At 43.4% G+C, this 14938-nt stretch overlaps 1 protein-coding gene across 1 annotated transcript in view; it reads right to left on the bottom strand.

Annotated features, from left to right (window-relative positions):
• ITCH (itchy E3 ubiquitin protein ligase) overlaps positions 1-14938 on the bottom strand; it is a 70564-nt gene that overhangs the window by 34584 nt on the left and 21042 nt on the right. Inside the window, exons 2-5 of the mRNA XM_033074979.2 lie at positions 5915-6005; positions 3450-3588; positions 1473-1597; positions 176-313 (exon numbers count right to left, since the gene is read on the bottom strand). Coding sequence (XP_032930870.1) covers positions 176-313; positions 1473-1597; positions 3450-3588; positions 5915-5984 — 472 coding nt within the window. The 5' untranslated portion in view covers positions 5985-6005. The remainder of the gene's footprint in view (positions 1-175; positions 314-1472; positions 1598-3449; positions 3589-5914; positions 6006-14938) is intronic.

Genomic DNA, 14938 nt, shown 5'->3' with positions numbered 1-14938 from the left:
CTGCCCTGTGAACTATGACTCCACCTCAAATAAAAATGCATGAGATTTCTCATGTCTATAAACAGAAAGTTACAGAAATTGCTGTTACTGGGCTTACTTAAAGACTGTGTTAAGGTTTCCCAAAAAATCACTTTGCATAGCAGATAAATGTAGATTTGGACTGTAAGTTACTCACTTCTTGTACTTGAGGCTTCCCCATTGGTCAGGAGGTCAGGGTCGACCTGCATCCCATCCAGACAGACTGACAGATCTCCCACCACTTCTGCTGGTTCCCTGTCACTGACCAGGTGCAACGTCACCACTACCTGGTCCACTGGAATAGAACATAGAACAAAGGGAGCTAATCTTACTGCATGAGAAAAAAGAGCCTTTTATACAAGAAGCCAATTGCACACACCTAAGTGATCAAGGGGGGAAAAAAACCTCGAACACTCACCAGAACTACAGTTCTGCCTTTACATTATTTTTTTGTGTGGTAAAACTGAGCATTTTCACATTATCATTAGAAAGTCATTGTTTCTACAAAAAGGGCAAAACTGGAGCATAATCTTGTTGCTGCCTAGAAAGGATTATCATTACAGCAGAGATTGAGTCTCACATTACTACAGCAGTTAATGCATCCGCACCCAATACACAGTTAGTTTATTCTTGATTAAGAGCAGATATAATTTCTCTTTTCTGACTAAGGCTTCACATTTACCTAATGATGTCCAGATTCACATTCAGAATGTGAACATTTTCCATTATATTCCCAGACCAATGGTATATTCAGGGTTTTCAGTGAAACAGAACAGCAAATAAACATTCTTGCTGAAATAGTTTGAAACAAATCCCAGTGAACTCCAACAGGTGCCTGGTTTCAGACAGCAAATGCACTGACCCACAGGGATTTTCACCCAGATTCAGCAGGACAGATACTGCTAGGAGAGCAGCTCTCACTGCTGTCAACACTCTCGATCTGCAACACCCATGTATGACAATTGGGAAGCCAACACTTCTTTAAAGGAACAAAAGCAGAACAGCACAGCTCTGTACTGCAGCCCCATGAGTGCTGCAATGGGTCTGTAAAATTCTGCATTTCTGCTTCAAGCTTCCCAGGATGCACATCCTGCCCAAAGCCTAACTAGTTTCAAGATAACTGAAATAATGCAATATACCCCTGCAGCACTATTTATAACAAAAATAACTTTACACATTTCTTGTCTAGCACCAATCTCAACCATAGTTTTAATTTTTTAAGCTATGTAAAAGGGAACTCTCCTCTTTAATCAGCCTTTCACTCAGTCTTACACACACTAGCAAAGTAAAAAGCATTTGTTTTCAGGGACACCATGGTAGCCTGTGGATAAGAAAAAAAGCAACCAAAAGGAAGCCTTAAGGGCCCATTTCCAGAGGTGCACACAGCATTAACAGACTGAGGTACTCCTGAGGAAATCTGTGGCATTCTGAGGTACTCCCCATCTCGGACTTACGTTTCATACTGTTGGACTTCAACGTTTCATGAATATCCAGAGCAGCACTTCCCAGAAGGACATCAGACTTTAATGTTTGATGGCTCCACACTCGAAAGTTTAATTTACTTACAGGAGTGACAATACTGAAAAGAGAAAGTTGAGTACTGTAAGGGCATTTTTTGGTGGGGAAGCGGGTGAACTGAGCCATCTACTTCTACTGTCACTAGAAGTTATTTAAAAACAAAGAAATAATGGTGGTAACAGCAAATAATTTCCAATTATCACATTTGTATGACACCTGAATATGTCATGTCAATCAAGACTGTTGCAAGGCTGTTCATAGACCGAATCAATTTTTTTATTATTACTCTTAAGGGAAATACAGAAAAACTGCCAACAACTCCATAGTAATATACAGTAAGTTCTGTGACAGAAACTTCAAAGTAATTTTTAATACTGATATTCTTTTTCTATAAGGAACACTCTAACATTTATATAGTTTTAAATTATTTTCATTGTGAGAAATGGGTACAAATGACTGCTTATTTTCTCAGTGGATAATTTCAGCTGTATATGGTTGATAAGTTCAGACTTTGAGTGAGTCAATCTCTTCAGAAGATCCATCCAACAAACTCCAAGGAGAGGAACCCCAAGAGGGTCCATCTTCATTTGCAGAAGCCACCACACTCTTCCTTTTTATCCTGAATCTGAATATAGATAGCTGTGCCAAAATATTGCCTAAAACCCAATTTACTTCACTAAGCTCCATGTAGCTTTAGTATAATTTTCAATGAAGTTGATATACAGGGGGTGTCTGTGCCCAGCTCTTATTCAACAAGAGCAAAAATTGCCCATATATTACTGTGTAGACTTGCATAGCACAAACCACAAACATTCCCATTAAAAAGCAAAAAAGGCAAGCTTTAAAAGGCAAAAGAACATTCTGCTCTTCTACACTTTCACACATATAAAGTGCAAGACTTTATTTTTCTTAACATATCTCAGTGCAAAGTAAGGTAGTAAATAGTAGTAACTAAAACTTCACAATAATCTAAATTACAATAAAAGTACAGATACAAAAAAGGTTTCCCTCAGGCAATGTTCCACATACTTCAAGAAGAATAATCTACAATTTAAGTGCAAGAAATCACAGAATAACTGAATGGTTTGCAATGAAGAGGCCTTACAGCCCATCTTGTTCCACCCACTTCCCACTATTCCAGGTTGCTCCAAGCCCTATCCAGCCTGGCCTTGAACACTCCCAGGGATGAGTAGCCACAGCTGCTGTGGGCAACCTGTACCAGGGCCTCAGCACCCTCCCAGGGAAGAATTTCTTCCTACTATCGCACCTGGCATGCCCTTGTGAAAAGTTCCTGTCCAATGTGCAAGCACAAACTGATCTATATCACAGAGTTCCATGTGACACTAAGAGAAAATTAAATTATAGAACTTGGATTTCTTCTTTATTCACAACACAAATACTAAGCCAAGCAAACATCAACACTGTATTTATCTTTAATCTGATGTTACCTTAGTACTGACAATTTGCATAAATTAATTGGGAATTTTGGATTTGTGCTTGAATTTAAAGGTGCACAAGACAGAGGCAACTACCTTGTATTATGGCACGGTACACCAAGTGGGACACAAAAAAGCTAACACTTTTCAGTTACAGAACTTCTGAAAATTGTAACTTTAAATATGACAACGAAAATGTGCATGGGACCATCAGTTTTAATATTAAATTACTTTACTGTCCTTACTACTCACAGAATTAGAGTTCTTTTGATATACCACACAGTAATACAAAATATAAACAGAAGTAGTGTAATAGGTTGTAAGTATCTATTTCAGACTGTACTATATTTATTCTAAGAATCATACAAATGTCATCACCTCATGCAACATTTACTCCTTGCTTTAAAAAAACCACAATCTTCAAGCCCACTTGCCTTAATTTAGCTCAAATAAAATGGAAAATAAAGCCAAACCTACACTGTAAGATGTTGTTTCCACTTTGGACTATTTGTATTGTTGCACTTTTCTGTCTTCTTTGACTGTCCATCTACTGAGACTTCCACATACGGGCTAGGTCCAAACCATTTATTCTTTTCTTTTAGTTTTGCTGAAATAACTGTTAAGAAACAGAAAAAACAATAAGTTACTCAGGAAGATTTCAATTGCAAATGGTATTTTTCAGCTGCTTTAATATTCAGGTGCTTTAATATTCAAGTGTCAGGTCATTGATGCCTGATCGTAACACTGAAAAAAAACCCCCATAACACATTAGATGTACAAAGACTCTCTTGCATTCTAGCTCATTTATATGATGCCACAGCTCACACAAATGCCTAAAACGTGCAACAATACTTTTGCAACATCAAACACTCTTATTAATCATAACCAGTACAAGATCCACAGAAGTGCTTAGGTGTTGAAAGAAAATATCCTCTACAACCTTCTCCTGTCTATCACCAGCCAAGAGAATTCCTGGAGTTTATTACACTGCTTGTTAAAAAACTCAAAACATGATCTGCCTCTCATCAAGGAACTGTGGAAAATTGACACAACTAAGAAAATTAGATTAGTGCAAATTTTTGTGTAGCTAAGCAAACTTACTGAAAAGTTGAATCCAAACCCTGGGTTCCAGTAACTACCTCCTATTCTCGAAACAACAAATCTCGACAGGACTTGCATTCCCATCTTTCCAAACACCACTGCAATGCTGCCTCATCTACAATGTCTGAGTCCCAGGTGTTCTTGGACTCACTGGCAACACAAAACTCACAAAACAGTACTGAAAACAAAGATGTTATCATTTCCACTTGGTCCCTGAATTTACTGTTCTAACAAAAACCAGCTTGCTCTTCTGTGTTTGTCACCCACCACACTCTCACTACATCCTTAAAAAGAAATGACTAATTCAGGCCCATCTGGCTAATCTCCCCAGATTCCCTTTATAGCCTATGCTCCTTTAGAGATTTAGAGAAGTAGCTTAGTATAAACTGCTGTGAACTGCTCCCAAGGAAAACTCTTTCTCTGTGTACTACAGATATCTCACGGAATTCAACTCATTAATTTTCACAAACAGCTCCCCATCCTTCCCCTCCTGTCTCCAGTACTTCTATGCTATAGCACCTCATACCTCAACATCTCTAATTATCTAAAAGATCTACTTTGGAGCAGCTGAAACTAGCAGACTTTCAAGGTTTGCTCTTACCCAGACACCCTGAAATTTCATTTAAAACTAATGAGGGCAGCAGAATGGGGTGCTGAGGGCACAGCAGGTGGGAGGCAACATCAGCAACAGTTTGCTGCAGATCATGGCTGAACATCTACAGAAATTCAGACCTGAAATACAAATACCTCAATAGTCTCAATTCAAAACACTGAGGTATTTATTCAGCTTTACTGTCTTTGTGTGAGTCTCAGGCCTTTAATGGGGAAAGCCTTGGACAGCAATCACCACTTCAATCCTCAGTCTGCTCTCCACCCCTGTGTGGAAGAGGTACCTCTGTGAAAACCTCTTCCAATTTCTCTCCAATATGAACCTGTAGGGACAAGATTTTTCTACAGCCTCACAACGTACTGAGGAAACACAAGCTTGTGACCTCAGGGGGACAGCTACAGCCTGTGTAAGTTAGTGAGAGCCAACCTCCTTCCTAGTCTAAAGCTTTCTATCTATTTTTGACAATTCTTTTCATCCCCACAATATCCCTTTTCTGAAACTACTGCATATGCCCACAGGTCTTCACACTGAGGATGCAAAATTTACTCTCGATGCTTCTAAACAGAGACCTGCACACATCCCCAGATGTGTGTCCCATTCACTTTTGATGCCTCAGTTAAATTTCCAGAGAGCAAAAGTGAGGAAACTTTGGTAATTAAGTTTCAACAGCTGCTCTCTTGGTGAGGCACAACAAAAAAGCAAAGTCTGTCATATAAATCCATTTCCAAACAATCCAGAGGCGTTCAATCACAGTGATATTCTAACCAACACTTGTATTAAGTATTTTATCCTTTCTTTTATCCATTTCAATGATGGCCATAAAAACATGTAACAAGGGAGAAGCCGTAAGTCAACTTTAATGAACAGCAGTATCAGGAAAAAGTGCTAAGATTTGATATTATGCCAAATTTCAGTAAGTGCAAGTAGTATCATAATGCACTGTTACATTTCCAGGAGGACTGCCCGTACGCTTTATTTAACAGCACCCCAAAAAAATGATTCCTTTCTTTATTCTTTTACACAAATATGTATCATTTCTAAATGCATTTTAGATAAAATCCAGAATAAAATAGTTGTAATGAACTAATGATGGTCTAATACCAATCTTGACTTCTCTTGGGTATTTTACAATGCAAAACTTCCTGAAATGCAACATAGTAAACTCTGTTTAATTGTGGAAAAACAGTGTCACATTTCTAACCAAAAAGACAGATAATTTCAAAAGGCTCACCAGTGATCTGAAGCTGTGATTTCATGGACAACCCACTGGCTGGTCCTGATCTGGACCCACTGCCAGCCATAATATGGGCTGGATCTTGAATCTGCATGAAGAGAGAATGCAAACATTTCAACACTCAGAAGCTTGAAAATTCATCTGATTTTTGTACTATGTGTCCACATGTCAAAAAATCCCAGCATATTTTGGTTTTTGCCTAGGTCCTTTCCATTTCACCAAAGTACAGAAAATCCTTTACAAAGGACTCGGTCTCTATTACATGACCTATAACTATTCAGGTTCTAGGCAAAAGAGGTCTTTTGATTTTGTCACTTCCTTCCACCAATTAATGAGTGAATGATGTTCTAATTCCAAAGTTTGCTGTGTGTCTTATGTCTAAAACGTGTGCTTGTCTTGGTGTTGTAAATCCTGGATAAGTTTATCTGTGTCAAATACTACTTGGTTTTAAAAAATAAACACCACAATCTACAAGCACAGCAAAAAGACTGAAAATATATTATTAAATTAAAAAGAGAATTTCAAATTCAGAGAAGCCTGCTTTGGTACCTTTTTTGTTTTTACCTAGTCAGCTCAAGTCTATAGACAGGGGTTGTAACTCTACAAAGCATTTAAACAAAAAAGGAAATACATCACTTTTCCAAGAGAGCGGACAATTTTCAGTTACTGCCCAACTCTCCTTCTTGGCACACCCCAACCCTCACACCAAGGTTTGTCTGATCCTCCCAGCCCAAGGCAGCACAGGTTCCTCCTTGCAGTATTTGGTTTTGTGGGGGCAGACAAAGTGGACAATGTGCATCATAGAGGTTCTAGAGAAATTAATATTGTACTATTACATTAAACACAGACATCACTCTGGAAATATCCAGAAATACCCCTGTCACCTATTCATTTTTGAAACACATTTCACCTCAGCATCTCTTACCAATGACCTCCACTACAAAATGAACAGCCTAATGGATATTACTTCCAGACCATTTGCTGCATCCCTGTCATGCCATGTTCCCTCCTTTGTGTCACTTCCACACTGTCTTCCTTGCTCAGAACCTACTGCAAACCTTTTTGTGCACCTCTCTGGGTGAGCCCTCTCCCATGGGGCTCAGCTGCTGTGGCCAAGGAGTTGCTCATCAGCCCTGAGCCCCCGCTGATGCTCTGCTTTGGGTAGCCACCAGATGGGATCCCAACGCAGAGCAAACATCCCCTGTCAGCTCTCCAAGCACTTTTCTGTACACATTACTTCCAAGAAGGAAAGGAAAGTGTTAGCTTAGGATGCTGCTATCTGTATAGTGAGTCAAAACATGCTGTTTATGAATTTACAGTTGATAACACTAAAAGCAGTTTATCTAACCCCAGACATGTTCAGCCACACCAAGGAAACCAGAATTTGTACAAGGAGCTCAGCTGTCAATATGGTAACTTTCTTTTTGGAGGCCGCAATTTGACGCAACTATCTGTGACAGTGACTACGGAAATTGTAATCCCACAGGTATTTGAAAATTGTGAAATGGGTAATTCTTGCATCCTGCAGCTTGATGATGCAAGTATTCCTTACTGCAGAAGGGAACCCAAACTGGTACCAAAATTAGTAATTAATTTGCAGTTATGAATTAGTACCAAAAAAGGTACTAATGACTTGCTCAAATAGTATTTGGCGTTATTTGTCAAGTTCAGTGCTGTTATTAAATTGCACATGTGAATCACATACCAATAATAATAATAATAAAAAAAATAATAAATTTCAATCATGTTTGAGTAAGAAAGATTTTAATGTACAGTAATTTCACGAATACAAGCCGCACTGAGTATAAGCTGCATCTCTGGGTGTTGGCAAATACAGTAAATTCACGAATACAAGCTGCACTGAGTATAAGCCGCATCTCCGGGTGTTGGCAAATATTTCGGTTTTTGTCCATAGATAAGCCGCACACGAATATAAGCCGCTCTGTCGTTCGCAGCGAGGACCCGCGTGCAATTAGTAACAGAACCGCGGGAGGGCGGGGTTTACTGGTTGAGCTAAGGCTGTGCAGGCTCGGCCCGCTAGGGGCCGCTGACGGGGCCAGGTGGCCCAGCCCGGTGCTGCCGCTCGGGGCCGGCCGCCGCTGCCCCTGGGCTCGGTCACCCCGGGTCGGCGCTGCCCTGCGGTGGCAGGCAGGGACGGAGCTTCCCCCGCTCCTACGGCAGCGGCGGCGGGCGGGGATGGAGCTTTCCCGCGCCCGTGGCGCCGGGTGCGGACAAAGCACCCCGCCTCCTCCCCGGGCCGCGGCAATGGCGGCGCAGGGCTCCCGTCGGCTCCCGGAGCTGCGGCAATGGCGGCGCCCCCCCCCCCGTCGGCTCCCCGGGCCGCGGCAATGGCGGCGCGGCCCCCCCGAGCCGCAGCAATGGCGGCGCCCCCCCCCCCCCCTCCCCTGGGCTGCAGCAGAGGAGGGAAGAGAGCTCTCCCGCCTCTCTCCCCGCCCCCCGTGCTGCCTGCAGGGAGCCAGGGCAACACGGTAACACTGTAACAATTGCGAAATGCCGGCTTTTATTGGCCAGTGCTTGGCTCGGCACTCTGGCTGGCACATCTGGGGTTGTAAATGTCAGAAAATTATTCCCATATTAGCCGCACCCGACTATTAGCCGCACTTCCGGGTTTCCACCAAAATTTTTGTCAAATTGCTGCGGCTTGTGTTCGTGAAATTACTGTATTTCGTTTTTTGTCCATAAATAAGCCGCACCTGAGTATAAGCCGCTCTGTCGTTCACAGCGAGGACCCACATGCAACAAAGTTGCCAAATACTAACAGAACCGGGGCAGGGTGGGGTTTACTGGCTTAGCTAAGGCTGTGCAGGCTCGGTCCGCTCAGGGCTGCTGACGGGGCCAGGTGGCCCAGCTCGGTGGGGCCGCTCGGCAGGACGACTCGGGCCTGGCCGCCGCCTCTGGGCGCGCTTGCCCCGGCCACGCTCCCACCGGGGCGGCAGCGGGCAGGCACGGAGCACACGCCCCGCTCTCGCCGCCGAGCGCACGCCCTGCTCTTGCCGCGGCAGGTGGGCACGGAGCACTCCCTGCTCCCGCCGCGGCGGCGGAGGGCGGGGGCGGAGCTCCCCACCTCCTCCCCGAGCCGTGGGGATGTCAGCACAGAGCCCCCTGCCTCTCCCCCGCCTGAAGGAGGGAACTCCCCTGCCTCCCTCCCTCCCCCTGCGCTGCCGGCGCTGAGCTGGCCCCACCCGCCGCGCAACACAGTAACCAATTTGTAACAACAGCGAAATCCTGGGTTTTACCGGCAGGTGTTCGGCTCCGCACTCTGGCTGGCACTTCTGGGGTTGTAAATGTCAGGAAATTATTCACATATTAGCCGCTCCTGAGTATAAGCCGCATTTCCGGTTTGGGAGCAAAATCTTAGTGAAAATGGTGCGGCTTGTATTCGTGAAATTACTGTAAGTATTAAAAAAGTAGCCTAAATTTAAATGATTTAGAGAGCAATTCTTAATTTTGCCCCTGTGACTGGATGTACCCACCTCCCTGAGTATCCTTTATGCTGTGTGAAGACAATGTATCCTATCCAATATGTATCCTTTATGCTGTATGAAAGCAATCAGATTATATCTAGACCAACACAGACACATTGGATAGTCTGAAGGAGTTTGGATTTATGAAAGAGCTGCCAGTTCCCACCTGGAGAAATAACACTGCACAAAATATACCTGGGGTCCCTGGAGGGGATCACTCTCGACTGAACACCCACACTAAGCATTTATACCATACAACACTCATTCAGAAGCAGTGTTAAAACCAACTTTCATTTCTAACCCAGCAAGTACTCTCAATAAAATGATTTCACTAATATTTGATAATTTTAATTGAGAACATGCAGAGAAAATCTAGCAGCTTAACCACATCTGAAATGAGTGTCCTGCAAACACAGCTGAGTTAGCACACGTAGCTGTAAAAACATGTATGCTGGGAAACACAGCCTGCACCAACAAACATCTTAAGGAAAATTCCAAAAATATACTGCTGGCCAAAACTTCTAAAAAAAAGAAAGCACTACACATTGTTTAGTTCTCTCAGCTGCTAGAAAGTTTCTAATTATTTTTGAACAATAAAGCTTATCTTATTTTACTCTTGCTAAAATCTAGAGGCTGTGCACTTATGGCAAGCTCCATTAATTAACCAGGAGGAAAAGCAGAGTCCAGAAGAACAAGAGGGAAGCAACAATTTACCTCTGCCCTGCATTTCAACATCCCTACCTGTCTTTCCATGTTTTTTCAGTGCCTCTTCTATTCCCCGTAAGTGCCCCCTGAGAAAGATTCCATGAGTGGAATAGCTCGTTCCATGCCAAGCTTGGAATAATCATGGAAAACGCACTGAAGCTTTTCTCTCAGCTAAGTCCCTTCCCTACCATGCATGTATATACTTTATCTGGATTTTTCACAACTCAGAAATTTAATCAAATTCTCTACCTCCATCTCCATCAGTTTTTAGCTGGAATGGATCAGTAATTTAGAAACTCTGTAGTGCAACACACAGGAAAATGGGAAGAGAGCAGGTAGAATCATGTATACCTCATTCTGTTAGGAAACTAAGCTAAAATACATTGATTAGCCAAAGAAGAATCCATGGTGATTAATGAACTACTTAGAAAGAAACAAAAGAGAGTGCAAAAGGCAGTAACACTATCCATCACACATATTCAGCTACTGTCTATTTGCACTTAATTTTTTAACATTTTACTCCTCTTTATTTATGTAACAAATACACCACACAAATTCTGTTCGTAAAAAACTACTCCCTTAAAAGCTGCAGACGATTTAAACTCGGAATCAGCCTAAGGCTACTTGTAAGCCTAATCACAAAATTTAAAAAACTCCTCAATCATTGTTAAAGCACAGTAATTTCACGATTATAAACTGCACTGACTATAAGTCGCACGTTACAATACAGGGTGTGATAAAAGGTATCTATTCTATCACCATCTGTTGAGGGTAGGGGCAGTGATCCTTATCTCAATGGCAGATATTCTGCTAATGGACCATCCATTGAAACCAGGCTGGGCAGTATTCTTTATCTTTTCACAACCCATCCTTTCTCCAGGGAGTCATTTTCTGCTAATGGCCCACTGAGTCCCACTGTGTGACTGATAAAATTACTGCATCCCATTGGGAGTTGCTCCAGTCAGGGGGAAGAGCCCAACATTTCTTACCAAGATAAAAACAGAGGTTTTGGGATGCTAAGGGAGCCCCTTTCTCCACTGGACTCCAGAGGAAAACCGGATTTCTCCACATCACCACTGGACCTTTAGAGGGAAACTGCACCTTCTGCAGGAGCACTGCTCCAACTGAATCACATCTGTCACTACAAGAGGACTGCAACCATCATTTAATGGGACTGCTCCCAACACCCTGCCTGACGGGGTGTCAGGTTGTACTCTGACTTTGTCAGGGTTTGGAGTTTGTTTCTTTGTAGTACTATATTTCTATTTTAATTTCCCTAGAAAAGAACTGTTATTCCTAATTCCCATATTTTTACCTGAAAGTCCCTTGATTTCAAAATTACAATAATTTGGAGGGAGGGGGTTTACATTCTCCATTTCTAAGAGAAGCTCCTGCCTTTCTCAGCAGACACCTGTCCTCCAAGTTAAAACAGCAACTTTTTGTTCTTTGTCCATATATAAGCTGCATCTGATTATAAGCCGCACTTCGGATTTGGACCAAAATTTTAGTCAAAATGGTGCAGCTTATAATTGTGAAATTACTGTACATCCATCTAGTTTCATTATAACAGAAATGGTACATAGGAATGGGAAAAGCAAATGCCTTTATAAATTCAATGTAATGCTACAAGCACTTTCACAAGTTGAAACTGTCATTCCAAAGCTGAGAATGCATGTTCAGGTTTTTTTTGTGCAGTACAAAAAATCAAACACATCTTTATCGATATTTAAAGGTTTCACGTGGCTTAGGTTGGATTTTGAGGTTTTTTTGGTTGGTTGGTGTTTTGTTCTGCTCTTCTGGTTTTGTTTTCTTTTAAATGATAGTAAACGCCTATTGCCATTTTTCTCCCAGATGCTACAACTCACTTCCAAGAAACTGTCAGAATCTGAAATTTAAGAACATCAGCTTACAAGTTTGAGAGCTCTGACAGAACGACTGGGAGCAGTGCAATTAATGTTCATTTCTGAGAAAATCATACTTATCTGATCATCCTTTGAACAAGACAAATTCTTTGACATATAAAAAGATAGAATAGAAAAAGAATATCTTCTTTCAATTAAAAATAATCCATTGAAATGGTTGCCTGAATTTCCTCTATGGCTGCATACCTGCCCTATAACATCCTACCATAACATGCAAATAATTAGATAAATTATGCTCAGCTTCATTATTGCATGCACCATTGTTAGTACTCAGGCAGGTTTGAACAAACACTGCTTAAAATACATCTGCCTCACAGCAGAAAACTAACCTTGCATCCTTTTGGTCCTGTTCTCTACAGAACTGCACCTGCAGTGCTTTCCCAGCAGCTTCCCCTTTGGTCTGACCCAGTGCTGCTGGGGTATCTTCACCCAAGACAACAAATTTCCACCACAGTTTACAGTGCATGGGGTGTGGGAAGGAGGAGAGTGCAGCCCAAATGCTACGCTGGGGCAAAGGAAGGCAGCAAAGGAGGATCCTCAGTTATTTTTCTAAGAAATCAGAAGAAAGCTGCTTTTCTCCCCACCCTTTTTAATGTTTCGTGATTAAAGCAAAGGAAGGGAAGAGCTGGGGAGGAGCTCCTCAACCCACAAAATCAGAGAGTATAGACAGAAGAAAAATGCTATCAATGGATTGAGAGACCTTCAGTGTCACACCAATTGAACTTGGGTGACTTTATTCAGCACTGGAATTCATCCAGTAAGAAACCAGCTTACTGAAGGAGGTTATTGTGTTTCGTATTTACTTGAAAGAACAGAAGATGCTGAAGTGAGAATGAAACCCAGTGACTGTATTACACACATATAGCTTTGGAAATATGTTGGCACATGCTCTTTATAATTTAAAAAAACTGAAATAGTTGTACATGGTTGGTTCCTTTAAGTCTTACGTTTAGTAATTCATTTTAAGAATAGGCTAAGCTGCTCTTTGCAGGTGTTCCTATTCAAAGTACAGTAATTTCACGAATACAAGCCGCAGCAATTTGACAAAAATTTTGGTGGAAACCCGGAAGTGCGGCTAATAGTCGGGGGCGGCTAATATGGGAATAATTTTCTGACATTTACAACCCCAGACGTGCCAGCCAGGGCGCCGAGCCAAGCACCTGCCAGTAAAAGTCGGCATTCCGCGATTGTTACAGTGTTACCGCGTTGCCCTGGCTCCATGCAGGCAGCACGGGGGGCGGGGAGAGAGGCGGGAGAGCTCTCTTCTTCCCTCCTCTGCCGCAGCCCAGGGGAGGACAGGTGGGGGGGCGCGCCGCCATTGCCGCGGTTCGGGGAGGACTGGGGGGGGGGGGGGGGGGCGCTGCCATTGCCGTGGCCTGGGGAGGAGGGGGGGGCCGTGCCGTCATTGCCGCGGCCCGGGGAGGACGGGGGGGGACGCCACCATTGCCGCAGCCTGGGGAGCCGACAGGGGCCCTGCGCCGCCATTGCCGCGGCCCGGGGAGGAGAGGGGGGCCCTGCGCCACCATTGCCACGGCCTGGGGAGAAGGGGGGGGGGCGCTGCCATTGCCGCGTCTCGGGGAGCCGACGGGAGCCCCGCGCAGCCATTGCCGCGGCTCGGGGAGGCGGCGGGGGGCTTTGTCCGCGCCCGCCGCCGGCGCCACGGGTGCGGGAAAGCTCTGTCCCCGCCCGCCGCCGCTGCCGTAGGAGTGGAGGAAGCTCCGTCCCTGCCTGCCACCGCGGGGCAGCGCCGACCCGGGGTGACCGAGCCCAGTGGCAGCGGTGGCCGGCCCCGAGCGGCAGCACCGGGCTGGGCCACCTGGCCCCGTCGGCAGCCCCTAGCGGGTCGAGCCTGCACAGCCTTAGCTCAGCCAGTAAACCCCGCCCTCCCGCGGTTCTGTTACTAATTGCACGCGGGTCCTCGCTGCGAACGACAGAGTGGCTTATATTCGGGTGCGGTTTATTTATGGACAAAAACCGAAATATTTGCCAACACCCAGAGATGCGGCTTATACTCAGTGCGGCTTGTATTCGTGAATTTACTGTACATTTACAATTTCAATAATGGAGAAAAAACTTGCATAATGAAAAAAACTCTTTTAACATACCTAGTAATTTTAAAAATTGCTTTGAGAACCTCACTATGTAACAGGAATAGAGACTTTTTTCAAAAGTATAAAGCATAGAAAATTTTGTTTAAAAAACTGCATGTAAAATGTAACAAGTCCCTTTTATCAACAGGTATGTCATAGATACATGCACTTTTTTTGTGTGTGCAAAATCATAGAAATGCTTCCTCTCCTTCTCCCCTAAACACTGAAGCCTCTCTTTAACTGAAGGCATGCAGATTGCGGAAAAGGTTTTCTCTTTAATGTTAACTGTAACTACACAGTGAGCCTGGGCAGAGACAGGGAGTTTGGCAACTTACTAGCTTAGCAAATTGGCAGTTACTTTAACTGTTCAAGTTTCATCTTTAAAGTAAAACGTGGTTTGACAAAGCTGGTTTTAGTGGTTTACACTTTTTCTCCCCTAAAATAAGTTTTAAAGACGTGGTCAGGTTTGCTCAAACAAGTCAGATGACAGAAAGGAAGAAATTGCTAAGTAATCAACCAGGAAGAAAAGAATAGACACAGATTATAAGAGTGTTGAGTACATGTTGGAAAGGGAGGCAATTATAAGGTTTGCATCAAGCGATATTTATATAAGGAATAGATCAGAGAGGTTTAACACACAATGCAGCTTGGCTCCCTTTGGCCATTACTTTGTGAGCAGCACCACATCCATTCACCAAGAAATCTGGAAAATCCGAGCAGTCTGTGCCAGAATACAACTGCTGGAATTTAAAATACCTGAATTGGTATTTGAACAAATGTGAAACACATGCTGGGTCTGAAAACAGGCTGTGGCTTGAG

The sequence above is a fragment of the Catharus ustulatus genome, chromosome 17, assembly GCF_009819885.2.
Source record: "Catharus ustulatus isolate bCatUst1 chromosome 17, bCatUst1.pri.v2, whole genome shotgun sequence".
NCBI classification, from domain to species: Eukaryota; Metazoa; Chordata; class Aves; order Passeriformes; family Turdidae; genus Catharus; species Catharus ustulatus.
This window is presented reverse-complemented; position numbering and strand designations above follow the sequence as displayed.